Below are 27,206 nucleotides of genomic sequence, written 5' to 3'. Positions count from 1 at the left end.
ATGGCTGAGGGGGACGCAGGGAGCGACCAGAGGCAGGTGAGGCCCCGGCGGGGAGCCGACCTTTAGGCTCGGCTCGGCCTCGCCTCACCGTTCCGGGCCTTCTTGGCCGAGGGGCCTCTGTCCGGGGCCGCCCCCGGTCTCGCCCGCACCGCCCGCGCCGGAGGCCGCGCCGTTCGCTCCGCCGCGTCCCATTGCCCCGGCGCTTGATCTCAGCCGATAGCTCTCGGGCCGGCCGCTTACGCTCGTCGGGGCCCTGGGCCTGCCTTGGGCGCTGTCATCGTCAACCATCAGCACGCGATTGAGCAGCTCCCGGCCGGAGGCAGAAACCCGGGTTCTGCTCCCCGCCCTGTCCCCGCCGGGTCACCTTGGACAGGTCACTTAAGATCCGTTTCTGCTTTCGCAAAACGGGCAATAATAATACAGACCCTGAAGTCACTGAACCTTCCTCCTCTTGACGTTGAGCTTTCCCCGGCGCGTGGCTCACGTGGGCGCTCTTAAAGCTTTTCCGAATGCGCTATTAGGACAAAATGAGACGATACAAAGTTGAATGTATACTTTGCTTCCCATTTTTACCTTTAGGTCCGGTTTTACTCTTCTTTAAGCCGAAACCAAAAGAGTAATTTCTGAAATGTTTCGAGGGTTTGATGACCAAAAACCCCAACAACCGCCCAGCCTCATGCCCAAATTCAAAACAAAAACAACGAAGGAGATAGCCAGTAGTAATATAGGGCGAATATAATAAGTAACAGTGCCACCAGGGAGTGGGGGCGTGGGGTTACCTGTTAAAAAGAGAAGGTGGAGCAGAGGAGTTATGTTTATCCTTTCACTTGTAAATCTCTGCAGGATATGGGAGTGCATGTATATTTTGGCTCAGTAGTGGTCAAAAGCACAGTGATGTAGTAGCAAGGCTGGTGCCAGTCATTGCAATCGTGTCTGGTACCCAGAGAGTAGAACATGGTGACCGGCTGCTGAGAACGTTTGGTATCGTTCATTCAGGGATCCTTCATCCAAGCTGGTGATGTTAAATACAAATACCTTATAAAGCAATAAGGAAAACTCAGGTTTTTAGGGTCGGTGCATTCTTTGACTTTTTTTCCCCCCATCAACCTCTTTCAGAATGAGGAAATTGAAGCAATGGCAGCTATATATGGCGAGGAATGGTGTGTCATTGATGACTGTGCCAAAATATTTTGTATTAGAATTAGCGACGATATAGATGACCCCAAATGGACCCTTTGCTTGCAGGTATTTTTGCCCTTCTCTACAGCCATTTTCCAGTTACAGTGTTGACTCTTGTATGATTGACTACTATTGTATTCCTCTAATGATTATTCTTGTGTGACTTGTTCTGAATTGTCTTTTTGTTGTTGGCTTTTGTTAACGATTGATGATCTAAACATATGGGTAATTAAATCTCAGATCACTCTCAAGTAATGCTTTCATAGATGGTCTCAATCTTTTCTCTCCCAATTATTTTATTTATTTAAGTGTTCTTAATGTACCATTGGCAGACTTGAGTTTCACTTCCTTTCACTATCCTGTACGTTTAATAGAAGAGAGTCTAAACCTCGGAAGATGACTAACATTTAAGGGGAAGAATAGGTTAGTTATTTAGATGGTTCATAGAGTAGATACTCATTTCTTTGTTAGTTGGGAATCAGTTGTGGTTAGGCTAAATGAAAACATCAGCTATGGCTTTCTATTTTAATGCTTATTCTTTGATGACTGCCTATACTTCCAACATAAAAGATGCCAAATTGAGTTTTTGTCAGTGTTTGTTTTTATAGTAATACTGATTTGAAAAGAAACGTGCATGGTTCTCTATTAAGTGTTTGCTATTTAATGTATTTAATAGTGTCTGGTAGGATTTTTTTTTTTTTTAATTTCTTCAGAAAAATATCTGGAATATGTTATAATGCCGCTCTTTCATTTGGGGTTGGGGTATAATGCCCCTATTTCAGTTTTTCTTTTCCTTTTGTCTTTGTCCTCCCCACTTATTTTCTAATTTTCATTGCTTTTATACTTTCTCTGCAAATAATGATCTCCTTCTTAAAAGATTGGCATCATCTTAACATATTTAAGGCAGAAGCATAAATATGAGGTGGGAATTCTCTCCTGAAATTTAACAAAACAATGGTTTTGTTTCTTAGTTTGGCAAGTTAGAAATCTGTCCAATGACTGGCTTTATGAATGTTGTTATTTTTGAGCCATGATGAAGTATAAGCAGATTTGTTTTTAAACTGCTTTGTAGGTGATGCTACCAAATGAATACCCAGGTACAGCGCCACCTATTTATCAACTGAAGTAAGCTATATTTCTACATTTATATTTTTTTATAAAAAGATTATACTTTTCAAAGATTGTTTCTCTGTACTGTACATTGTGTTTATATAGACTACCTTATCAAAATGTATATAGAAATTAAAAACACCTTTTGGACTTGATGTAGAGCATTTAAACTTAAAAATTAAATTATGTAAAAACACTTCGAAGTTTGCCACTTAGTATAAAAGAGAATCAGAGGATCCATAGTGGGTAAAATAGCTACAGAATTGTCTTTAGAGATGGGGGGAAATCTTCCTCTTTAGACAACCTAGCAATCTAGAAACCTTGGCCTATAGAGTTGCTCCTAACCTGGTTCTGCTGACCTTGCCAGTTCCTTGACATGCCTCTGTGTAAGACGGCCTGCCTTCCAGGAATCACCCATGGTGCTTGTGGTGCTTGTCCTGCCCTTGTTGTGGAGGAGCCATCTCAGCAGCCCAAGCGCAGTCTTAATGAGTCATGACGTGTTGATTGCAAGTAACCTTTGATCCAGCTTGCCCACTTGACCTACTAAGCTGTGTAAACCTGTGCAGACAGAATTGCATTAAATCTCAATTACTCAAATTTTTACCTTCCAGTCGGATTGTCTTTTGTATGAGTGTTTTAAAACCATAGCGGTAAAATTTGCTATTACTCATGGTTCTGTAATTTTTCATTTTTATTGACAATGAAAGATATTATAGAATGCTTGTAAACATCTGTGCCCTTTTCAGAAAAAGTTGATTATTTCTTTTACAGTCATGTGGCAACTGACTTATTTGTTAGAGTTGTTTTTGAGACGCCAGTTAGAAAAAATTGGGAAGTCCTGATAGTGTGGCAAATACTGTGAATCTGGAAATATAGATTCTGGAACCTCTTCTGCCACTTAGGTAAACTAGGGCAGATTTATGATATCCTATGAACTCCCCTGTTTTTTAAGCCATATTTTAATTGCATAATAATGGTGTTGGCTTCATCATGGTTTTGGGGGAGGAATAAATGAATTAATGCCAATGAAAGCATTTTGGAACTGTATCGATTTATACAACATAACATAACATTTTGATGAAAATAGAAAAAATTTTAAAGTTAAATAAAATCAGTTTGTGATTAATCAGTATTTTTTCTTTGAGATATAAACACAATCTTTGAATAATCTTCTTTATTTTGTTGTATTTAATCTTAGTGCTCCTTGGCTTCAAGGGCAAGAACGTGCAGATTTATCGAATAGCCTTGAGGAAATATATATGTAAGTGATGGATGATTTAAAAAAATTCTATGAGTGACTCTGTTGTGGGCCTTTGTTGGAATCATGATATGTTAGGGCCTTTTCTAAACTTTTTGTTAAGCTGCTTTTCCATTAACAAAAAGAACATACTTGAAAAATCCTTGAAAGATTGGTTGTATAATGTAATTTTATATATACATTTGATACGAATTCTGCTTAGAAACAAAAATACACTATTATTTAGAACTAATAGCTATAAAGACACTTAGCCAGCTTGTGAAAGTAAATTCAGAGATACTGCTCTTATTTTGCTATTTTCATAGGCTATGTTGAATGAAACTGGTAACAGCAGAATCCTAAGCATAATTATTCATTAAACTACTATGTATTTTTAATGGTAATGTTCTTGTATTAGGCCATAAGACAGAGAGTCTATTGATATACTGTATTTTTCACTCTTTCATTCATTCAACAAATGCTATATGGCAGGCATTGTACTAGATCCTGGATACGCATAATTAGCAAAAACAGAAATGGTCCCTGTTTTCATTTAGAATTTGCAGGTAGGGGAGATATTACTCATAACATTGTTAAAATGAATGTCACACTGCAGCTGTGATAAGTTCTGTAAAAGAAAGATATTAATATACAGTACTAATTGAGTTTGAAAGAAGTCCTGACCTCATCTAGGAGGTCAGGGATGGCTTGTTTGACTTAAGAGCTGAGTTACATAAGTGAAGATAACTCCAGTGAAGGGCCACAGCATGTGCAAAGGCTCTCTGTCAATGAGTTTGGCACATGTCAAGATACAACGTAATGGTGGTATTAAGTGGGAAAAGAGAGGGGAGGAGAGAAGGGAACATGGTGGGAAAATGACCTAGTAATAAGGTAGGCAGGGGAAATTATGGAGAGTCCTGTAGGCCATGTTGAGGATTTTTGTCTTTATCCTAAGGCCTTTGGGAAGCAGAGAAGAGTTTTAAGTGGTGTGATGCCATGATAAGATTTTCATTTTGAAAACACCATTCTGTTTCTGGGTGAGAACTGATTGGAAGGGAGCAAGAATAGATGTGGGATATCAGGAGGCTAGTGAAGTAGTCCAGAGAAGATATTTCTGTGATTTGGGTTAATTTTAATGAGATACATTAATTTAGTACAACAAATAATGTTCTGGAACATCAGTTTTACTGTAATCCAGGAACTGGTAAGGATCGTCTTATATGTTGTAGGTGGCTACCCCATTTGGCACAGTGAGAGAACCCCCTTTGTATCTGTGGGATCTAGACCAGGTTTCTTTTCCTCACAGAATATTTAATTTAAAAATGCTAAGTCTTCATGGAATTGATTCTATTTATTCCTTCCTAGAGGAAGTGTGGTCTTCCTTGAGTTCCTAGGTTTATACTTGACTCTGGAAGTAACCAAGAACTGGACATATCAATGGGAGAGGCCCCCATTTAGTGATTCCATCATCCTCAGCATATAAATATTACATGTTTTCTCAATGAAATATTTTCTGATACCTGTCCCTGACCTTACTGGCCACTCCAACTTTTGTGCCCCCAACAAACTTCTTTCTGTAATCTTTTATTTATGCCTATTTACCAATTTATCTCCCCCCTAAAGTAGAATAAGATAAATATACTGCAAATTTGCTCACCAGTGATGTCGTAATTATACATCTTACAGTCATTTTTCAGTTCTTATCTTACTTGACATCTGTAACTTTTGGTGGTGTTGAACACTTTCTCTTCTTGAAAAATCTTCCAACACTTGGCTTCCATCCTGTTAATCATATTCATCAATTAGATTTTTCTCCTATCTATGCACAATGTCATGCAGTCTGAAATGGCTTCCCATCTGCCTTTTTTCTGCCCCAAAAGTGCCCCCTTTATTAAGAGATACCCTCCTATAAGGACACAACTTGCTGTTCTCCCTAAGTAGTTCACTTGAGCTACTAGAGAATTAGGAAGGATCAGAAATAACAAAGGAGTTTGTTCTAAAGATAGGATATGGTTCATACTGTCTTGTTTATTAAAAACACTTGAAAATAACCCCAGTCCAACAGTAGTATTTTCACACATGTGGTCTAAATAGAAATATACATTCTGTTTTTAAAAGTTTTGTGTGACAACTTTTAATCATATTTTCCCATAAAATCCCAGCAGGGGGCAACAAGTGAAAAACACTATTAGTCATTGAAAATTAAACATTTTAAATGTATGGATATAGTTCTTAATGTTTATAGTTTCATTATGTTCTAAATATTGTAACATTATCAAGATTTTCATATTTATTTGGCATCATTTTGAATGCTAAATTTTATTTTTGCCTAGATAAGAAGATGAACTATGTGTTTTCTTATGTAAGGAGGGACAAAGTCTGAAAACTAAGTCTTTCCAGTAAATATTTTATGAGTATCTCCTATATGCTCGCACTCTGTTAGGAGTTTGGAATTTAAAAATTAATATAGATTAATTGTGTACCAACACAATATAGTGACAGTTACTGAGAGGTTTGGACCAAGTGCTGTTGTTTTTAGAGGTCTCTGGGCATGTGGTGAGGTTGTAAAGGAGGGTTCCATTTTGAAGGTGACCTTTGAGTGTGGTGTTTGGCAGGTGATCAGAGGGGGAGAGATTTTCTGATAGAAGGAACTGCATGAGCAAAATCATGTAGGTGCGAAGCGACCTGGCATCTTCAGACTTCAGCAGATAGTTCAACATGCCGGGGATAGAGATTGAGGTAGGTGTAAGAAAAAAGAACCTGTAAGCTGGTAAGGAGTTTGGGCATTATCTTATAGGCTGTAGGCATTTTAGGCAGGGGAGTGATGTAATGAGATTTGTGTGGCAGTGTGGAGGGTGGGCTGTGAAGAGTTTGAAGTGAGGGATACCATAGGAAAAGCAGTCAGTAACTAGGAGGGAGATAGTGGAAACCTTTATGAAGGCAACAAGAATGCAAGGGAGAACGGTCAGTTAAAGAAGTACTTAGGAACATAAACTAGGATTTGGTGATTGTGTAGATGTAGACTCATTTGCTTATCATACCTTATTTTTGTTTAAACATTTTACATATGGATATTTTGAATATATGAAAATAGTTTAATAAAACAAAAGGTAAATAACAGATTTAAAAATACTTTGAACATTATACTAATTGGTGTTAAGAGAAAATGAAAAGGATTAAAATTTTTTTAAATTTGAATTTATGATAGTCCATTTCAGTACTATTTAATTTAAATCCAAGGAAATGATTAATTTCCCACAGCTCTTCACATTCTGATATATCATGAAGTCTTAGGTTTGGAACTTGGAGAGTGAGGCTTGTCAAAGCAGAAAGTGCACCAGACCAAATTAAACAGGCAAGGAAAACTTTCTTCAAGACTATTGCAACAGGGGAGAGAGGCAGAACTCAGTCTGAACTCAACTTCCTGAAACAAAAGGCAGTATGGTTTTTAAGGGCTGGGATGAGCTGTAGAAAAGTACTGGGGGATGCTGGGGGGAGGTTGATCCGTGAGAGTGTCCAGCACATTAAGTTTCTTCCTGAGTTTGCAAGTGTGTTTCTCTGTGATTAGGCTATCTGTGTTTGCAAATTGTGGCTCATCAGGAGTTAGGCCCCTACCAGCCAACAGAGACTGGGAGATAGGGCACTGTCTTTCTTGATGACTACATTTCAAAAGAATGGCTCCCAGGTCCTTGAGAAAGACACTCCTAGGTTCTAACACTGACAGAACTTCTAAAAAGATGTCCATAATTCCAAAGGAGCAAAGGAAGAGAGGTCAGGACCTAGAGTCAGGAAGCTCAGCCTGTCTGAAGTTTAGTCAAGCTGATGTTAAGGCTGTCTTTGTCAGGCTTCTGGAGTCAGTTTTTGAAATAGTGTGACCTCTTTCTCGTCTGTAAAATGAGGATAAAAGAATAATATCATTGTAAGGATTAAGTGACATAATCCATGTAATGTATTTTAGCACTATATAATAGCAGCTTTCAATTTTGTTGTTCTTGTTAGAAGAATCATCTCATCCAGTTTTGTCATTTTGAAAATGAGATGATGGAAACTCAGATCAAGTGATTTGTCTAAGGTCACACAACTTAGTAGTACATTGTGGTGAATAGCTTTACCCTTAAGTCAACAAATATAAATATTGGAAAATTAAAGATATAAAAGTTAGAGCCACAAGTAAAACAAGAGTCACAAGTAACTTGCCTTCTGTTTGGATCATTCTGAATTGGATAATAATTATTTAGGTGTATTTAATCACAGCATATCTCAACTAAACTATCAGTTTTTAATCCAAGTTGATCTTTTATTCAGTTTGAAACAAATTTTGTTCTAGACTTTTTATATTCAGCTACTTTAGCATAACTTAATTTCATAAATAAAAGCTTAGCATCTCACCCTATAATGAGTAGTTCTCAGATTTTGTACCAGTTTTTAGGATTCAGCTGACTTCCTCAAGGACCATTGGGTGAGGGGAAGAAGGGCATAGGAGGGAAGACTACAGCTTCTGTCTGTTTCTGTGAGAGGTTTCATTACAGCGAAGGCAAAAGTTTGAAAACCACCAAATCCTAGTCTGTAGTTAAAAGATATGAACAATCAACTACACTTGAATCAAAAAGGTATGAACAAACTATTGTCATGAGAGAAAACACAAATACAGCTGTAATAACAACAATAAAAACACCCAAACCACCATCAGTGATAAATTTGGGGGTCCAAGGGAACAAATAATTTAATTTTCATTTTCTTTAGGAAATGTTTCACATCCTCTAGAAGTTCCTTAAAATGGATTTCAGGAAGTCTGGTTAAATACTAGGGAAGAAGGAAGCATTTAATAATTGATTATGGGCAGAGTGCTGTTGTATATTGTTCTGCAGGAAGCCATGGGCCAGAGGAGAGGAAATTTGGAGTTAAGGTTTAATTTCTTTATTATTAGGAAAAATTACCTATTAATTGTGAAAATTCTTCCAAGGTATTTTCCATCGTCCCCTGCCCCCAATAGTCCCCTAACAACAATAACAACAAATCTGAATGTGAATATATATTCACAGAGGGATGATTTTCCTGTCTCAAAGGGTGGTTATAAATGAGGATTAAGTGAAGTAACAAAGCATTTTCTACATCTTATATAGTAGGTGTTCAATATACACTGGATATTAGTGCTACTACTTTTGGTGATGATGATGTGATGAATTAAATAGAATGAGATTAGGGGATGGAGAGAATTACATATAAAACCATACATTTGTAAGGATAATAACTGTAAACGCTGAGACAGGGGACCCCATTTTCTCATTCACTTCCATACCCCCAGGGCTGCACGTAGTACTTGGTGTATAGGCAAGGCCCTTAAAGATCTGTTGAGTGAATTAAGATAGGTCCACTTGAAAAGAGACTACTTTTGTAAAGTAAGGCAAGATGCTGTAAATCTGTTTTATAGGTGAGGAAACTGAGACTCAGAGTTCAAGTGTCTTACTTGCCTAAGGACACAGCTGCTTGATAGGAGAGCAAAACGCAGTGGGCGACCTGAGCTTTGGAGTAAGTCTACATTCACTTTCTGGCTCTGGACTTCTTACTGCTTATTGTCTTAGACAAGTTAATTGATCTTTCTAGGTCTGCTTTCTCATCTGTACAATGGGGAAATAAAACCTACTCTATTAGACAATTATGAGCATTAAATGTGTTGATACATATAATGTACTTTGGGCTTAGTATATACTCAGTACATTTTACCTTTCTCTGTATCCCTCTCAATCTTTTATTGAGAAGAGAGGATGGGGGTAGGAATTGTTTAAAAGAAACTCAACCAACATTCTCAGTTTTTTAAAACCTTTCCAACTGACTTTTGCTCTCTCTAAATAAGACAGGTTGCCAAAGTACACGGAGGATTGTTTTAGTACTCAGGAGTTACGGGTGAGATGGAGGGTTTGAGGATACAGAATTATTTGAAAAGTGTTGTTTTCTTCTGTATGCTTGCTTTGAAATTTTCCTTTGGGTGCTGATGAGTGATGATAAAAAGATGGTGGTTTCAAGAGCAACTGTTAGGAAGGAGGTAAGGTGTTATGAAGTAGTATGATGATTTCTTTAAACACACTTATTAAAACTTATCTAAAATTAGTGTCATCTCCTAAGAATAGACACTTGGGCCTTTATTTTATTGCTGTTGCCATCATTTAACATAATGCTATGGACATGAACTATGACATGTTCTTTTTCTCAGTGAGCCTTTGAGATGGATTTAATTATCTGAGGCAGCCAGACAGCTATTTGGAACCAAAATGAATCAATTTGGGCAATAGAATATTTTGTCCAAAACAAAATAAAAATATAAAGTTTTCCATTGATTGTCTTTTAAGTCTTGTAAATTGCCTTTCTGAGGGAGTTTCTCAAATGCTTTGTATTCTTATTTGTTGAAATAAGTACATAAAAAAAGTGGTTTGAAATTGTTCAAAAAGTTTAGAAAAGCAAGCAATGACTGGGCATCAATACTACAATTATATTTGCTGACAGAAACTAAGTCATATTTATATCTATCTTAATTCATCCAGTTCAAGTTCAGAAATTTTCTTTCCCCTCTTTGGCTGCAACTCTTCTACTTATTTTTTTTTTTTTTTTTTTTTTTTTTTTATGCGTTACGCGGGCCTCTCACTGTTGTGGCCTCTCCCGTTGCGGAGGACAGGCTCCGGACGCGCAGGCTCAGCGGCCATGGCTCACGGGCCCAGCCGCTCCGCGGCATGTGGGATCTTCCCAGACCGGGGCACGAACCCGTGTCCCCTGCATCGGCAGGCGGACTCTCAACCACTGCGCCACCAGGGAAGCCCTCTTCTACTTATTTTAAGTGAGCAATGTTAATTTTAATTTGGGAGCCAGTTGGAATTTTTAATGTTGATGTATTAAATACTCAACCACAAATGTTAGTAAATTGCATGTTTTTATAAATTCCTCTTTAAAAGGCATGGCTAGGGAATTCCCTGGTGGTCCAGTGGTTAAGACTCAGCTCTTTCACTGCAAGGGCCTGGGTTCAGTCCCTGGTCGGGGAACTAAGATCCCACAAGCTGCACGGCACGGCAACCCTGCTCCAAAAAAAGGCACAGCTAGATTGCATATAATTTCTTAGATTGTAAATATGTCTATATTTTCTTGAATTTGAGAAGGAAATTTTTTTAACATCTTTATTGGAGTATAATTGCTTTACAATGGTGTGTTAGTTTCTGCTTTATAACAAAGTGAATCAGCTATACATATACATATATCCCCATATCCCCTCCCTCTTGAGTCTCCCTCCCATGCTCCCTATCCCACCCCTCTAGGTGGTCACAAAGCACCGAGCTGATCTCCCTGTGCTATGCGGCTGCTTCCCACTAGCTATCTGTTTTACATTTGGTAGTGTATATATGTCCATGCCACTGAGAAGGAAATTTTTAATAACACCTTTTTCCCCTGAATTTTGTTTAGACAGAATATTGGTGAAAGTATTCTTTACCTGTGGGTGGAGAAAATAAGAGATGTCCTAATACAAAAATCTCAGATGACAGAACCAGGTAGGTTTGCTCTTTTAATTTACAGTCATTAAATTTTCATCTAGATATTTTCATTGAAACTTTTAATGAAGATCTGTATGCTGTTTTATGTTTTTATATGATAAAATATGTTTCTCTGGAAAGTTCTTTACTCATGTAAATATGGTTATTTCTTTCTATAAGCTTTAGCCTGCTTGGTTTCATATTACTATAAACTCTTATAGAAATAGAATTTTATGGTTAAAGAACTTGGGTCAAAAATCTTCGCTTTCTTGGGGCTTCCCTGGTGGCACTGTGGTTGAGAGTCCACCTGCTGATGCAGGGGACACGGGTTCGTGCCCCGGTCCGGGAAGATCCCGCATGCCGCGGAGCAGCTGGGCCCGTGAGCCATGGCCGCTGAGCCTGCGCGTCCAGAGCCTGTGCTCTGCAACAGGAGAGGCCACAACAGTGAGAGGCCCGCGTACCGCAAAAAAAAAACAAACTTTGCTTTCTTTGACTATTGTTATGGTAATATGAACCATGTAACATTCTTCATGAATTACTGGACTATGTAAGTTAGACACTAGCTTCACATGAGTGTAGTGTTTATACAAAAAGAACTTTGGGAAACACACTGACCAGTATTTAAGATATAAAAATTGACTTTGAAAGTTGATTCTTTAATTGAGATAGAATTCACATACCATGATTATTCACTCTTTAAAATGTATAATTCAGTGGTTTTTAGTTTATTCCAAAGTTATGTAACCATCACCACTATATAATTTCAGGACATTTGAAAATTGATATTTTGCTCTTATTATAGTTTTATTGAATCATAATATACAACAACATAGAAATTTCTTATGTTTTCTATTTACTTTGCTAGTCTTTGTTCCAGTTACTACAAAAGCCCTTTAGAGAGGAAAATTACTAAGCCTCATTTTATTTCCAAATAGAGTTTTATTATTATCACTGGTAGAATTATTTTCAATTTGGGGAGAAGAGGGATTAAAAAACAAAACAAAACCCAATAGTCTATTTACTAATTTTTAGAAGGTTATTTACATGGAACCAATTATTAAGGATTCCCTTACCAAAATTAGTATAGATTTAAAGTTGATAGAAATATATATTTTTTCAGAGCATTTTACTGTTTCTCTATAGAAGCAAATGTTTTTACTGTTTCCATTAAAATCAAAGAGATAAATGGTCTGAAGATATTCTGATCATGGGACAATATTTTTTTGAAGTATTTTCCTTGACTTTTTATGATTCATGTTCTGATTCTGCAGCATTTCAGGGCATCTGAGAAGGGTTTTGAAACCTCAAAACAAAAATTGAGTTTTGCCAATCCACCATTCTAGAGTGTGGGATAATTGCAAAAATGTGGGATAATAAGCAAAACTTTAGGACTCCAAAAAGCTTGGAATCACTGAACTATTAGGAAATTTTTTTAATTATTGATCTTAAAATGGTATTTTCCCTTTCCCACCTATACCTATAATTTGGTTTAGCCACACTAAACTTTTTCGAGTTATTGATTTAGGTTGTATAATTTATAATTTGAAAAAAATTTGTTTAGAATTTTTTAATTAGAAATTTTCTAGACTTCATATTAAAATGGAAGGTTTAATAATTCTGAAAAATGAATAAGGGTATAAGCTAGTGATCAGGATATCTCATGAGAATTTTCTTCTCCAGGGTACCCACTTGACAAGTAATTTATTTTTATTTTACTATTAATCTTCAGTACATATTTATTCTTTACTATTTCATTTTCTCTACTATAGAAATGTGAAATTTTTAAGAAATTTATTTATTTTATTTAGTTATTTTTGGCCGCATTGGGTCTTCATTGCCGTGCATGGGCTTTCTCTAATTGTGGCGAGTGGGGGCTACTCTTTGTTGTGGTGCACAGGCTTCTCGTTGTGGTGGCTTCTCTTGTTGCGGAGCATGGACTCTAGGCATGAGGGCTCAGTAGTTGTGGCTTGCGGGCTCTAGAGCGCAGGCTCAGTAGTTGTGGCGTATAGGCTTAGTTGCTCCACAGCATGTGGGATCTTCCCGGACCAGGGCTCGAACCTGTGTCCCCTGCATTGGCGGGTGGATTTTTTTTTTTTTTTTGCGGTACACAGGCCTCTCACTGTTGCGGCCTCTCCTGTTGCGGAGCACAGGCCCCGCACGCGCAGGCCCAGCGGCCATGGCTCACGGGCCCAGCCTCTCCACGGCACGTGGGATCTTCCTGGACCAGGGCACGAACCCGTGTTCCCTGCATCGGCAGGCGGTCTCTCAACCACTGAGCCACCAGGGAAGCCCTGGCAGGTGGATTTTTAACCACTGCACCAGCAAGAAAACCCCAGAAATGTTAAATCTTGAAGTAATTGTATACTATTTATACTTTTAAAAAATTCTGAACTAATTTTAGACTTACAGAAAAGTTGCAAAAATAGTAGAAATAGCTCTGTTATATCCCTCACCCTGCTTTCCCTAGTAACGTCTTACATAAGCATATTATAATTATAAAGAACAGAAAGCAAACATTGGTATAATATTAACTAAACTAAAGAGCTTATTCAGATTTCACTAAGTTTTCCACTAATGTTCTTTCTGCTCTTCTAGAATTCTGTCTAGGATTCTTGGTTGTATTTAGTTGTTATTTCTCCTTACTCCCTTTTAGTCTATAAATAGTTCCCCAGTCTTTCCTTCACTTTTTTGACCTTTCATGACCTGACACTATTTTGTGGCATGTCCCTCAATTTGAATTTGTCCATTGTTTTCTCATGATTGGAGTAAGATTAGGCATTTTGGCAAGAATATCACAGAAATGATATTGTATCCTTCACAGTGTATTATATCAAGGAGCTAATGATACCAATATGCTTTATTAATGGTGATATTTACCTTGATCCTTGGTTAAGGTGGTATCTGCCAAATGTTTCCACTGTAAAGTTACGGTATTAATCAAGCATTCTCCAGAGAAACAGACCAATAAGATGTGTGTGTGTGTGTGTGTGTGTGTGTGTGTGTGTGTGTTTGTGTATTATAAAGAGAGAGGAGGAGGGAAGGAATGGTTGGGTTGGGGGAGAAGGAGGGAGGGAGGGGGGGAAAGAGAGAGATTGATTGATTTTAAGGAATTGGCTCATGAGATTATGGACGCTAGCAAGTCCAAACTCTGCAAGGTAGGCTGACAGCCTGGAGACCTAGGGAAGGAATGATACTGCAACTCAAGTCTGAAGGCTGTATGTTGGCAGAATTCCCTCCTCCTCTGGGGAGGTCAGTCCTTTTTCTTTTAAGATCTTAACTAGAGTCTCACTTGCATTAGGGAGGGCAATCTGCTTTACCCAAAGTCAACTGATTTGAATGTGAATTCCATCCAAGAAATACCTTTACAGAAACATCTAGAATAGTGTTTGACCAAATATCTGTGTACCATGGCCCAGCCAGGTTGACATATAAAATGATCAGTTACTGTTTTTCCCTTTGTAGTTGATAAGTATCTTGGGGGAGATACTTTGAGGCTATGCTAATACCCTGTTCCTCCTTAAACTTTAACCTACTGATTTTAGTATCCATTAGTGTATCTTATCAACAGTATTTGTAAACAATATGGTGTTGTAACAATATGGTGACTTTCATTTCCTTCTTGCTATGATTAATTGGAATTCTGAGAACAAGCCGTCTCTTTTCCACATTTATTTATTTGATTACTTATATTAGTATGAACTCATATTATTTTATTTCGTGAGTTAAAATTCCATACTGTCATTATTTTGTTGCTCAAATTGTTCCAGGTTTGGCCTTTAGGAGAGCTCTCAGGTAGGCTCCTGTGTTCTTTTTATAAGCTTCCATTGTTTTTTGAACATTTCTTTACTCTCTGGAATCACAAGATATTCCAGGATCATCTTGTATTTTCCTTGTCCCAACCCTGGAGTCAACCACTTCTTGTAGGAGCCCTGGTTCCTTCTGTTGAAGACTGGTGTCTAGAGACCAAGACTAATGGTTTTTTAAGTGTAATTTCTTACTGTCTTATGATCACTCATCATGTCTCGTATCCACATAGGCCCAGACGTAAAGAAGAAAACTGAAGAGGAAGATATTGAATGTGAAGATGATCTCATTTTAGCATGTCAACCAGAAAATCCAGTTAAAGCATTGGATTTTGATGTCAGTGAAAACCGAACAGGTATAATGTTATTAGTTTATTTTGAGGAAAGCGGGATGGTAGCATTATGAATGGAATTTCTATACCATTTGGAATGGTATAGAAATTTAGTAAACTCACATTTTAGGAAATTCTTATTAATTTGTAGAGAATTGGGTTATTTTTTTTCTGTCTCCTGGCCATTTTGGTGTTTGCTAGGTCTATCAGAATGGTGAGGAAAAAAATAGAAATTTACTTTTTCTTTTTTTTTGCTATTTATCTGGAGTTTTGAATTAGTGGTGAGAGAAATTGAAACTAAGAAAAGCTGTGTTAATATTTTCAGTTCACATCCTGCTTTTATATTTTTACTTTGAAATCCTTAGCGGTCTACTGATAGCTCAGAGTTAAATTTTAGGCTTTGCTCACAAATATAAATACAATAATTGAAGGTACAACCACTGAATTAAAGCTAGTGAAATGCCTTTAGGATTTTAGTTTTTGCTTAAGCAAATTTGTTCCATGATAAAGTAGTATTCAGCTTATGGATAGGTTGATGTGATAAATCAGCTCTATATTTCTATCAGAAAGTATGTTCCATTTTAGTATTTTAAAATTTTGAGTGATATAGTCAGTTTCCTCAAGTCTCTTACAAAAACAAGATAGACCAGAGGGAATGTTCATTCTCTTTGAAGATAGGGAGTTCCCTATGCCATTATACAGTAGCTTTTAAACAGTAAATGAAAATTTGAAGTTCTTGCATAGTGTCTCAGTATTAGTGGAAGGCGACAAGGAAGCTGTGAATGAGTGGGGAAGAACATCCAGTATACCTGCTCCTGTTTCACTCTAAGTAGTTCCCATTTTATTCATACACATATTTGGAGATTTGGCATAGGATGACTTTTGGGAAAGAAGATCCACTATTAAAAGAAAAAGAGTGAAAATCATAGTCATAATAAATCGCATCCAGTTCCTATTGACCTTAGTAGTGTACTAGTGCAGTGGTCACAGTCTGTTCAAGAAGAGAACACTACAGGGGGAAGGAAGAACATCCTGCGTAAACCTGGCTTCTCGCCATGTCCTGCCACAAACCAGTGCAGTGATTTTTGGCAAGTTATGTAAAGTGCTCCAGAAATATTTTCACACATGTTACTTGAAGTGTTTCATCACTTATAAAGCAAACTGACTTGGTAAGATTCAATAGATCAGTGAATAGAAATAGAAAAAAATTAAATTCTTTTTTTCTGAATAACTTTTCATCCTAAATGAGGCAGGTGCAGCAGCTAGGATGGTTGGTAAGTTTCTCCTCTAAGTTAAGGGTAAAATCAATGGTTTCCAGAATAAATGGAAATCACAGTACTCGATGGAATACCAATTTGGTGTACTATTGATACATTTAATTCAGTCCTATGAAGTAGGAACAGTTTTATTAACAGAAGTCATTATATTACAGCTATACAAAACAAAGTCATAGATTTCCCAACCCAGAGGTCCATCAGCAGTAAAATGAATAAATACTCCATATTAGCAGCTGTCAATCTTTTTGGTCTCGGGACCCCTTTGTACTCTTAAAAATTAGATGTTATACCAACTTATACAACTGAAACAACTCCAGGATTTGAGTCCCAACCTGCCATTACCACTTGGTGACCTTAGCAGGTGAAAATCATTTATAAGTCAAGTAGTTTTATCTTAATGTACAATATATTGGGAAACTTTTTACTTAAAATTATAATTTAATTTTAATAGACAACCAGTATTTGTTATTTGAGTTGATTTGCCATATAATTTACATCTCTCTCCAAACTCCCCCCACTATACCATTGCCAATTTTTCAGTATTTGAATGTAAGAATTTTAAAAATAAAAGTAATATAATTCTTTAAATTTATAGAAATAGAAGAATTACCTCCGATTGATCATGGCATTCCTATCACAGACCGAAGAAGTACTTTTCAGGCACACTTGGCTCCAGTAGTTTGTCCCAAACAGGTAAACTTACTTCCAGTTCACTTTGATGTTGTTTTACCAAAGTAATTCAAGCAAATGGTTTTGCAATAATATCTTTGTTTATACTATTACATTTAATTTTCATGCAAGATAAAAATTATTTGCTAATTTTCTACCTCCAAATTATTGGGAATCATGGAATATTTGTTTCTCTTTATCACTGCTTTCAAAATTGTAGCCAGACTCTGATTAGGGCTTAACTCTCCAATGGATTTTCAAAGAAGAAAAACCCATTGTGGTGGTGTAGAAAATTATGATGCTTAATATCAATAGCTTGTTGAAAAATTGTTTGTCTTATCGTGTGGGAGTTCTATAAAACCTAGCCTGTTCTATTGTTGCCCAAGTAAGGGGACAGTGGACAGAGTGGTTGAGCCCAGTCTTCCCAACCTGAATTCCTTTTCCTTTCTGCTTCCTGATTTTAGGTGACCTGATATCCACCAAAGGATATTATATGGGAAAATCTTCAGTCAGAAATAGTATTCCTAGGTCTTTGTCTTTCTCAGTCTCTTTTCAGCAGAATCATTTTCTTCTTCCTTGCTGCTATAATCTAACCTAAACTTTATTAATGTAAGAGACAATTTCAGTACACCTATAAAGTTAAATTAACCAGAAAAGTCTAACTAGCTTAGCATAGGTTTTAAGCATTGGTCTCTTCCCTTTGGTCTCTCCAAATTCTTCTAAAGCCCTGAACTATAGGAATACAGTTTTTTGCGCCAGGCTGCCTTTTCACTCTCTTTTAGTCTCTGGAAGAGGAAGTTCTTTCCTTCATTGATTTGTGGTCAAAATAACAGATTTTGGTGCAAGCTTCTGGGCTTTTCTCTCAGGAACGCTATTTTGCCCTTGGCCATTGCTCATAATCTTGTTGCCAGGGTCCTCCTTAGACATTCCATTCTGAATCTCTCCATACTGGATCCTTTTTCCATTTCTGATTATAGTCACTTAGACTTACAGGATCATAATTTGTGAGAGCTGAAATAAATCTGAGAGGTCAGTGTCTACTTTATTAATCAGGAATCTGGGAGTCTGAGAAGCACAAGATTGCACAATTTCTGATCCAAATTGGTCTCTGTATCTCCAGCTTGGTCTTCCTTACCTCCAGTATTTCTTCTGTGCCCCTTGCCAACTACCTTTCTAAAAGATCTGACCACGTGTCACTCCTCCCCCACATACCCAGTAATCTTTGCTGATTTCCATTGGCTACAAGGAAAAAATCTAAACACATTATACAAGGCCCTTTGTGATAAGACCCTGCTTTAATCATTCTGATACATCTTCTATCATCTCATTCATACTCTGAGGTAGAGCTACATAAAACTATTGGTCACTTCCTGAATCTTTCTCTTTTATGTCCCTGCTAAGGTTGACAGATAAAATACAAAATAGCTAGCTAAAATTGGAATTTCAGATAAACATTATTGCATAGGCCATACTTATAATTTTAAAATTTGTCGTTTATCTGAAGTTCCAATTTAACTAAGCATCATTTATTTCTGCTTACTAAATCTGGTATGTTTGTACATGCTGTTTCCTCTAAGTGGAATGGCTTCTTCTTGCCCCACCCAACTCTTCCATTTTGATGCAGAACTGTCACTTATCTTTCAAGACCTGGCTCTTGTTACCTCCTCTATGAACCTTATTTGACTCCCAGAGAGAGTTTTGGTTTTATAACATTTAGAACATACCATTATTCTGTACCTGTCACTTTGGTAAGTTTTCAGAGCTCATTTCTAGAAATTCTTATATTTTCGTTTAAATTTCTCTATACAGTATGGGGAAAATTTCTTATGTACAAGTACCTTGGACATGGTTACTGCTCAGATATTTGTTGATAACTGGTGGTCAAAAATACCAGGTCTATCATTTTTGTACCAATTAGAGAACCAGTTTTTGCCCCTAAAATGAGGAGAAAACTGGAAATGGCTTTTTCAGAATGTGGTTGAGTCTTTAAATAACTCTTGTTAATTTCACTACACTAGTATATCAATATGCTTTAAGGGTTTTTTTAGCATTTATTTACAGAGCAAATAAAAAGTATACATTAGTTTATTTACATTACTGCTGTTTTTAAGGTGAAAATGGTTCTTGCCAAATTGTATGAGAATAAGAAAATTGCTAGTGCCACCCACAACATCTATGCATACCGGTAAGTGATCATCACAATTTTAGGAATGTGCTTTGTAAAAAATGGGGGAAGGGACTTCCCTGGTGGTGCAGTGGTTAAGACTCTGCGCTCCCAATGCAGGGGGCCAGGGTTCAATCCCTGCTCAGGGAACTAGATCCCACATGCATGCCTCAACTGGGAGTTCACATGCCACAACTAACGAGCCAGTGAGCCGCAACTAAGGAGCCTGCCTACCACAAGTAAAACCCAGTGCAACCAAATAAATAAATATTAAAAAAAAAAAAATGGGGAAAACTGATGCATGATTTAAAAAAGCAACAATTATTATGTATTTTTTTTCCACTATAAAAGTAGTAATCATGTGTGGAATATTTGGAAATGGCAGAAAAAAAATCAGAGGAAAAGTTAACCATTTTCTGCCATTAAGTGTAACTGATATTGTGAAATATTTTCTTTTTTATTCTTTTCAATGCTTTATTCTAGTATCAAGATTTTTCCTTAGTGTAACAAAAGCATTTTTCCATGTTGTTATAATTGCTTTATAAACATTATTTTAATGGCTGTATAATATTTGTTTGAAGCTCCATACCACAATTTATTTAACCATTTCCTTTTTGTTTTAGTTTTTCATTTTTTCTAAGTATTATAAAGAATAGTCCCGTGAACATCTTTGTGTACTTTTTGCATTATTTCCTCAGGATAGGTTCTGGTTGTTTCATATTGTTTTTTGAAATGAAACAGAAGTATAATCAAAAAGGAAAAAGGAATAGATTCCTAGAAGTAGAATTATCAAAAAGTATGAACATTTTTGAAACTCTTGATACATACTGCCAAATTTTTTCTAAGGTTTTTCTTTTAAACCAATTTATGCAGTGAATTAAGACTGCTTCTTTCACTACATGTCTTTTAGTTTTGAGTACGAAGGTTTTATAGAAATCTGCTGATTTGTTAGTAAAGAGATGAGGGTATATTTTTTAAATATGCAGATTAGTACAGACTTACAGAACATAGTTTAGGACTAAAATAAATCAGAATATAGACATAGGAATTTGGTGCAAATTTAAAATGTGATTCAGACTATTTGTAAAATCTAGGCTATCTAAAACTCAAAAATCTCAAAAATATTTATCACTTTGGATAGGTAAGTTTTTAATATTACTAAGTCACATCCCTTTAAGTGCCCAATCTCACAAAAAAAACTATTTATTATTAGAGTATCACTACACAGAATTTTGGTTTTTCCTTAGTGAGTTAGGGTCATCAGTATAAAAATGAGGGATTAGACTGTGCTTGGTCTCAGTGATTAGAATGTGCTGTAAAAGTATTGATAGGTACTATTCATTCATCCCACGTGTTTGTTGAGGGCCTACTCTGTGTCATGTGCTTTACATAAGTTAAATCTAATTATTTCAGCAACTGTGCCACTGTAAAAAGGTTAACTTTTTCAAGATCACATAGTTGTTAAGTGGTAGAGCTGAATTTGAGAATCTAATTTCATTTATCTCAATCTTATTCCTACATGGCCACGTTGGCTGCACCTTCAACAGTTGCTGGACATGATATTGATCTTAAGTTATCAAAAAGTTAAATAATGTGCCGGATACTCTATTTCAGGCCCCAGATTTTTGTTTTTTTAAGTACTTGAGTATTTTTGCTTATTAATGGGTGATCAGCTGTCACTTCTTACAGATGTCAGCATGACTGCATGTAGCAGCCCCTCCAACTCACCCCCTTATGTAATTGATGCTTGGGAATGAAGGAGCTTAGCTTGTCAGAATTGTGTGTCAGATAACAATAAAAAGGCATAAAGTGGAGGCTTGAAGGACTCCACTGGGAGTTAAAGAAATAACCTTTATTTGGTACATGGACTTTGTGTTGTGTATTTTGAATGCTTAGGGTCCTTTTAAGGTTACTTCCTGGTTCTGGGGCTGTGTTCCTGCTTTGGAGTTATGGGGCACTCTTCAGGCTACTGGTACACACAGCTATCGGATGCTGCATCATTATCTTCCTGGCATGTGAGGAAAGGGTTAGTGAAAATGTCCATGGTATTTCCTTTTTTTTTTAAACCTAACAGTACTGATTTATATAGTCAGATTTCTTCACTTGTTCTATAAAGTCAACCCCGGAATCCTTTTTGCCTTAAATTTGCCATATAACATTTTGTTTAATAGTACTAACTTTCTTTCCTTCAAATGAGGCCAACTCTAAATAATAGTAGAGCTTGGTCATAGTAGGTGGGCAGTAAATATATACTGAGTGAATGAATGAATAGATGGTTTGGTAGATGGGAAGATGAATGAATGAATAGGATTGCTATAATAAAATTAATATAATTGACTTAAGTGTATAGATAAGGTAATATTTGGCTTTTTATCACCATAACTGGAAAGATACCTTTGCTATATTTGCCTAGTCCTAGATGGTACCATTTGTAAGGGCCTAAAAAATGCACTAGATGGCATACCTTAACTGGCACTGTTTTCTTTTTATAACTCACACTTATTTGCCAAGCTTATTCATTTGCAATGTAGCCCGTGCTAACTTTCTAGATAATTTAAATGGGTAAAAATACCATGATTTATCTCTGATATTGATAACTATCCAGGGGGAAATTACAGAGAAAAATAAATCTTATAATTCTTAGAATGGGCAAGATAGATAAATGCTTGGCGGCTAGAATAAGATGTTAGGAAAGTATAAAATATTAACTTAATGTTGGTTTTATCACCTCCATCTTTTTTATATACTTTTTTTCTCTTTCACTGGAGTTTAGACTCTGATGACAGGAGTACACCACTTATTTCTTTTATACCATTTCATAGCGCCTATTATGTGCCTATAATGCTTATATAGTTTATTCTCAGTAAACTTTTTTTAGTGACTATTCTCTATAATCTCGGCTTCAAGATTAAATGAAGTGGAGGAAGTGTCAGATGTGTAAATTCACCTTCCCATAATTGTAGCATTTCTGATTTAAAAGAGGTACCCTTGATTCCTAGCTTTCCAAAATATAAAAAGTGAAGCATACTGGATAGGAAATCGTCAGTGAAAATATAGCTAATTTATAGTCCAAGAAAGATTTTTTTAAAACAAGTATGCTGATTTTGGAAGTAAATTGATGGCAACAAATATGAAGGAGTAACTTTTATTATTGAATACAATATTTCAAGGTTTTAAAGTGTAACACTGTCACGTGTATTTCTAGAATATATTGTGAGGATAAACAGACCTTCTTACAGGACTGTGAGGATGACGGGGAAACAGCAGCTGGGGGGCGTCTTCTTCACCTCATGGAGGTAAGTGTGAGTTAAATCCTGTTAATCCTGTTCTGTGAACCATAAAATTTCTCAACAAAATTCATTCCTAAATTCCATTTAGGAATAAGTAAATCAGTTAGCCTATATAACATGAGATAATTTGGTTTTATTAGTAGTTAGTTTTTGAACATCGATAGATAATTTTAACCGCTGGATGTGGGGCAGAAAGCAAGAGGTTAATAACGAGTGCTGTGCTTTCAAGCTCTTTCAGTCGTAGACAATAGAAGATTATCTTCAGCTCTGGAAAAACTTATCCTTTTTGTTTCACGACAATTTCCTCTCCTCTATTTTCTCTGTTTTGTCTTTGCAGAACTCCTGTTAGTTGGATATTGGACTTCTGGGTAGATCCAGAATGTTTCTTTTTTTATTAAGTTGTCCATCTCATTGCCTTATTATGTTCTAAGACATTTTCTTGACCGTCTTCCAAAATTTCTATCAAAGTAAAATTTTTTTTAGCAACCATGTATTTAATTTTCAAGAGTTCTTTCTTGTTCTCTGTTTTTCCCTTTTCATAGTGTGCTGTTCTGCTTTTATGGATACAATATCTTATAAAATTTTTCTGAGTATACTAATTAGAGTTTCTTTTTTTAGATGTTTTCTTCCTTAAATTTTTCCTGGTCCATTTTAGTTTATCTTGTCCTTTCTCTTTCATGCTGCTGGATTTTCTTCATCTGTCTGGTGATCATTGATTGTTCATTAATTTTAAGAATGGATTGTTTTTTTCCTAAGGTAGTTGCTATAGTTTCTTCTGCTATTGTATGTGGAGGTTTGTTTTCTAACCAGGCCCTTTCCTTGATAGGAACTCTGTGGGGGTCAGGCCTGTAGACTGGTGGGCTTCACGTTAAGGGCAGCATTTGACAAATGTCAAACTGAGGAAGACCTTACTGGTAGGCACTAGTGATTACTCATGCAGCCCCAGTTCTCTCTAGCTGTTTTGTTCAGAAGCAGGTTTTGTGTTGCTGTTTGACCTAGGGGTAAAAAACTGCCTAAGCTAAGCTATTCTGGTTGAAGTCACCAAGAACTGGAACCCCACTGCATGATCTCCCCTTCACTCTGCCTGGTGGTCCCCAAGTTTGCAATTCAAGGACACTGTGGAGCACAGTGTTTGTTTTCCAAATTCCCTTCTCATTCTAACATTCTGTCCCCTGAATTGTTATAAATCGCACTCTGCTTACTCATGGTTCTAACATTAAAGTCGGGGAAATTTTATGTGCAATTTTATGTATGGGTTTTTTCATTTTCCTTTAAAACTCATATCTGTGCCTGTCTATATTTGTATGTAATTATGCTTCTGAAAATAACAGATTTTGAATGTGAAAAATGTCATGGTGGTGGTATCACGCTGGTATGGAGGGATTTTGCTAGGACCAGATCGCTTCAAACATATCAACAACTGTGCCAGAAACATTCTAGTGGAGAAGAACTACACAAGTTCACCAGTAAGTGGTTACTGATATTATATCTAGAGAGTTTCTCACCACTGCCTGTGAAATTTAAAAAGAAAAAGGAAAACGAAAATTAAGAGTGAAGCAGAACGAGTGAGGTGCATTAGAAAAACCTTTGGATTAGGAAACTGGAAGCTTAGGTTTTAGTCAGAACAGTGTAATTGACCAGTTGTGTGACCTTGGGAGGATCACTTCATCTCTTCAAACCTTAATTTTGTAGATTCATGGAGTTTTATAAAAACCTTAAAGACCAGTTAGTTTCCACTCCCTAAAATTGAGACCCGTAGAAGTTATAGCTAATGCTACAGTGAACTGGATAGTCTTTAAACATCTATAAAATTCTAACATTCTCTGTTAGTGTCATAGTGTATCCCTTTTCCCCTGGCATGCCTTTAGATGCCTTCTTCCTTTATACTTCGAGGTTTTTTGTCTTGTATTTCAGATATGTTCATATCTCTTTTATTTAAACTTTGCTGCCTTACTTTGGAAAATGAACAATGGATTAAATAGTATTGAGAGGAACTCCCTGGCTGTCCAGTGGTTAGGACTTTGCACTTCCACTGCAGGAGGCATGGGTTCAATCCCTGGTGAGGGAAGTAATATCCCACAGCCGCATGGTGTGGCCAAAAAAATAATTTAAAAAATAAACGTATAAATAATATTGAAATTACTCAAACATAAATCTGTTAGATAACTGAGATAAATGAGTATTTTCTTTGATTATCCTTGATTGTTTCGGAAATATTAAAATAGACCATAAATGAAAGAGCCCTGTAAAACAGAAAGATGGTACATATGGAAGTAATTATACTTTCACTATTATACATATTCTATATGACTAGGATTTAAAAGTCCTAAGCTAGTACCTTCATATAAATGTAGGAAGATACTACATTGATTTATATCTTTTTCAGGAGGAATCATCTAAGACTTTGGGAAAGAACAAAAAAGTAAGAAAAGACAAGAAGAGGAGTGAACATTAATACCTGAAACTGTATGAAAGGTTAATTTGCCTATAATCATATACAAATTCCACAGTCATCAAGGAATATGTTGTGCAGAGAGAGAATCCTGGACTGTTCAAGTCAGCCAGCTCATTGGGGACACCAATATTATCTTTTCTTCTTTGGCTATATCATCTGCCAAAAATAGAGAACTTGTGATATTTTCATGAGTGTTTCAGGCTGATTCAGAAGGATTAATTTGAACTTAATCGCCACTTCATATAATTTTAGGAAGGTAACAGTTGCCCAGGGGAGTACCTGAATTAACTGTGCATTTCATTACATGTCAAGTGCCTTTGTTAGGTGGGGAAGAAGTGTCTCTAGAGGAATATAAATACCTGATTTCTTGTCATTGGGATTCTCGTTTTGTTAAATGAATATTACCTTTTACTGCTTTTTACTGCTCCGTGGCTTATTGAAATAGGGGCTCATTGAAGATTGATCTTAGAGAGTTTCTTCTTGTGATTTTAGTTCATAAGTATGTCACCTTTCATTTCATAGTGCTCATGGAGTGATGGATTAAGTGAAAATCCAGGAGTATCCATCTGCAGTTATGTGCTGAAGTGATAATTCATCTAACAGATTCGTTAGCATAAGTGTTATGCCTCAGTTTCTGTCGCAAATTGGTGATTGTGAAATTTCAAAAAGTGATTTTCTAGTCTACTTTTTTTGTTTAATTCTTGTACTGGTAAGCAATAAATATGGTGTGCCAGTAGTCTCCTCCCACCGCCGAAATGTGTTGGTGTAATATTCTGGTTTCTTTTAACAACCTGGAAGTACTTTCTTGTGATCTTCATTGAGAATTTAGAACTATGCCAGAAGCTGTGCTATGGTCAATGGAACATTTATGGAATGGGGTAGAGGTGGCAGAACACCACTGGTGTAAGGGGAGAGTGTGTTGCGTAGTTCTGTAAATGTGATGCACATTTCCCATCCACACTCCTCCAGCTATCTTTCTCAACTCCATGACTTTGTGGGGAGAAGGAGCAAATCTTCGACTGGAAAAACAGAAAATCCCTCTTTTTTTCCATCTTGCTTTCATCAGTGCTTTATAAAAGTTCCTTCTTTCATCTGCAAGTTGTGCAGTTTACCTCTAGGCATCTAGACAATAAATTTATCCATGAGATATAAGTCATTAACTGTTCCCTTTAAGATAATGATTGCAAACAATTATTAAAAATTATTAATTGGTCACAGATTTACTTGAGATTCCCTTCCAAAGAGAGGGAACAGAAATAAGGAAGCAGTTTGGGATGGTGCTGGAGCATGGAAGACATCAGAGAAGAGTGGACACAGATTTTTTTTCTATTCTCTGATGTTTGACCTTTAAGAGATCTCACATCGTAACTTGGTATTTTTAATAAGAATCTAGTAAACAGCTTTACACTAGGATGGATTCTGAGAAGTAAAATCTGTATTGGTTGTACGTGTGTTTAATTGTTGTAACCTATATTTATTTAAAACACTTACCTCAGAGTCTATGAAAAAATTAAGTATGTTTTATGTATTAACTGTTAAAATAATTAAAGAACTTAAAGACCATTAATTAACATGAAAATAACTTCACAATTTTGGCATGTCAAAACCTGTGAAAGAAGATATAAAACAGTAAGAATTGCTGCTACAGAAAAATGAATGTGAGTTAATTTTTCTGCAACACTAAATTTGAATTCCCTTTTAGCTGTTTTATCTAACATTTATTTAGGTCTTTATAGAAAACGTTTTTATCTCTGATCCCATTTTCCCTTATTAAAAAAAATATTTTTGCTTCTTTCTTTTATTAACCACATTTTCCAGACTAAAAAACCCTAATACCCTTGGCCCGAAGTCAGATAGTAAAAAGGAGAGACCCAAAAGTCTCCAATTCTGGAACGTGAGTTATTTTACACTCTTCATTATGGACCCCTAACTAGTTATAGTATCTTTTTGTCTATTTAAAATTTCTCTTGATTAGAAGGTTTTCAAATTCTCCAAATAATAATTTTCCGTAGCCAGATCTATGCTGTGGCATATTTGATAGTATATTGTGTTAGTTGGAAATATTCTCCATATTGCCAGTTTGGAAGAGCAAGTAGCACCTTGCTAGTTGCTCTTACAAAGTAGCAAGTAATGGGAATAGCAGTATGATTTGGAGGTATATATCATGAAATATATG

General features: G+C 36.4%; 1 protein-coding gene across 1 annotated transcript; it reads left to right on the top strand.

Annotated features, from left to right (window-relative positions):
• IMPACT (impact RWD domain protein) lies at window positions 1–25,030 on the top strand. The gene is made up of 12 exons (XM_065890188.1): window positions 1–36; window positions 1,117–1,245; window positions 2,252–2,304; window positions 3,488–3,550; window positions 10,973–11,058; window positions 15,077–15,199; window positions 15,329–15,334; window positions 17,048–17,145; window positions 19,233–19,306; window positions 22,491–22,581; window positions 23,907–24,041; window positions 24,962–25,030. The coding sequence occupies exons 1-12, from the start codon at window positions 1–3 to the stop codon at window positions 25,028–25,030; spliced, it is 963 nt and encodes a 320-aa protein (XP_065746260.1).
• Window positions 25,031–27,206: the final 2,176 nt, after the last annotated feature.

The sequence above is a fragment of the Phocoena phocoena genome, chromosome 13, assembly GCF_963924675.1.
Source record: "Phocoena phocoena chromosome 13, mPhoPho1.1, whole genome shotgun sequence".
NCBI classification, from domain to species: Eukaryota; Metazoa; Chordata; class Mammalia; order Artiodactyla; family Phocoenidae; genus Phocoena; species Phocoena phocoena.
The sequence above is the reverse complement of the archived record's forward strand: the minus strand, read 5'-3'. Positions and strand labels throughout refer to the sequence as shown.

Bases quoted from the DNA above. Each gene is read 5' to 3' on its own strand.
- IMPACT (XM_065890188.1), top strand. From the start codon at position 1: ATGGCTGAGGGGGACGCAGGGAGCGACCAGAGGCAG. The intron at 3,551-10,972 runs GTAAGTGATGGA...AATTTTGTTTAG, and splicing joins AGCCTTGAGGAAATATATAT to ACAGAATATTGGTGAAAGTA. The intron at 24,042-24,961 runs GTAAGTGGTTAC...TATCTTTTTCAG, and splicing joins AGAACTACACAAGTTCACCA to GAGGAATCATCTAAGACTTT.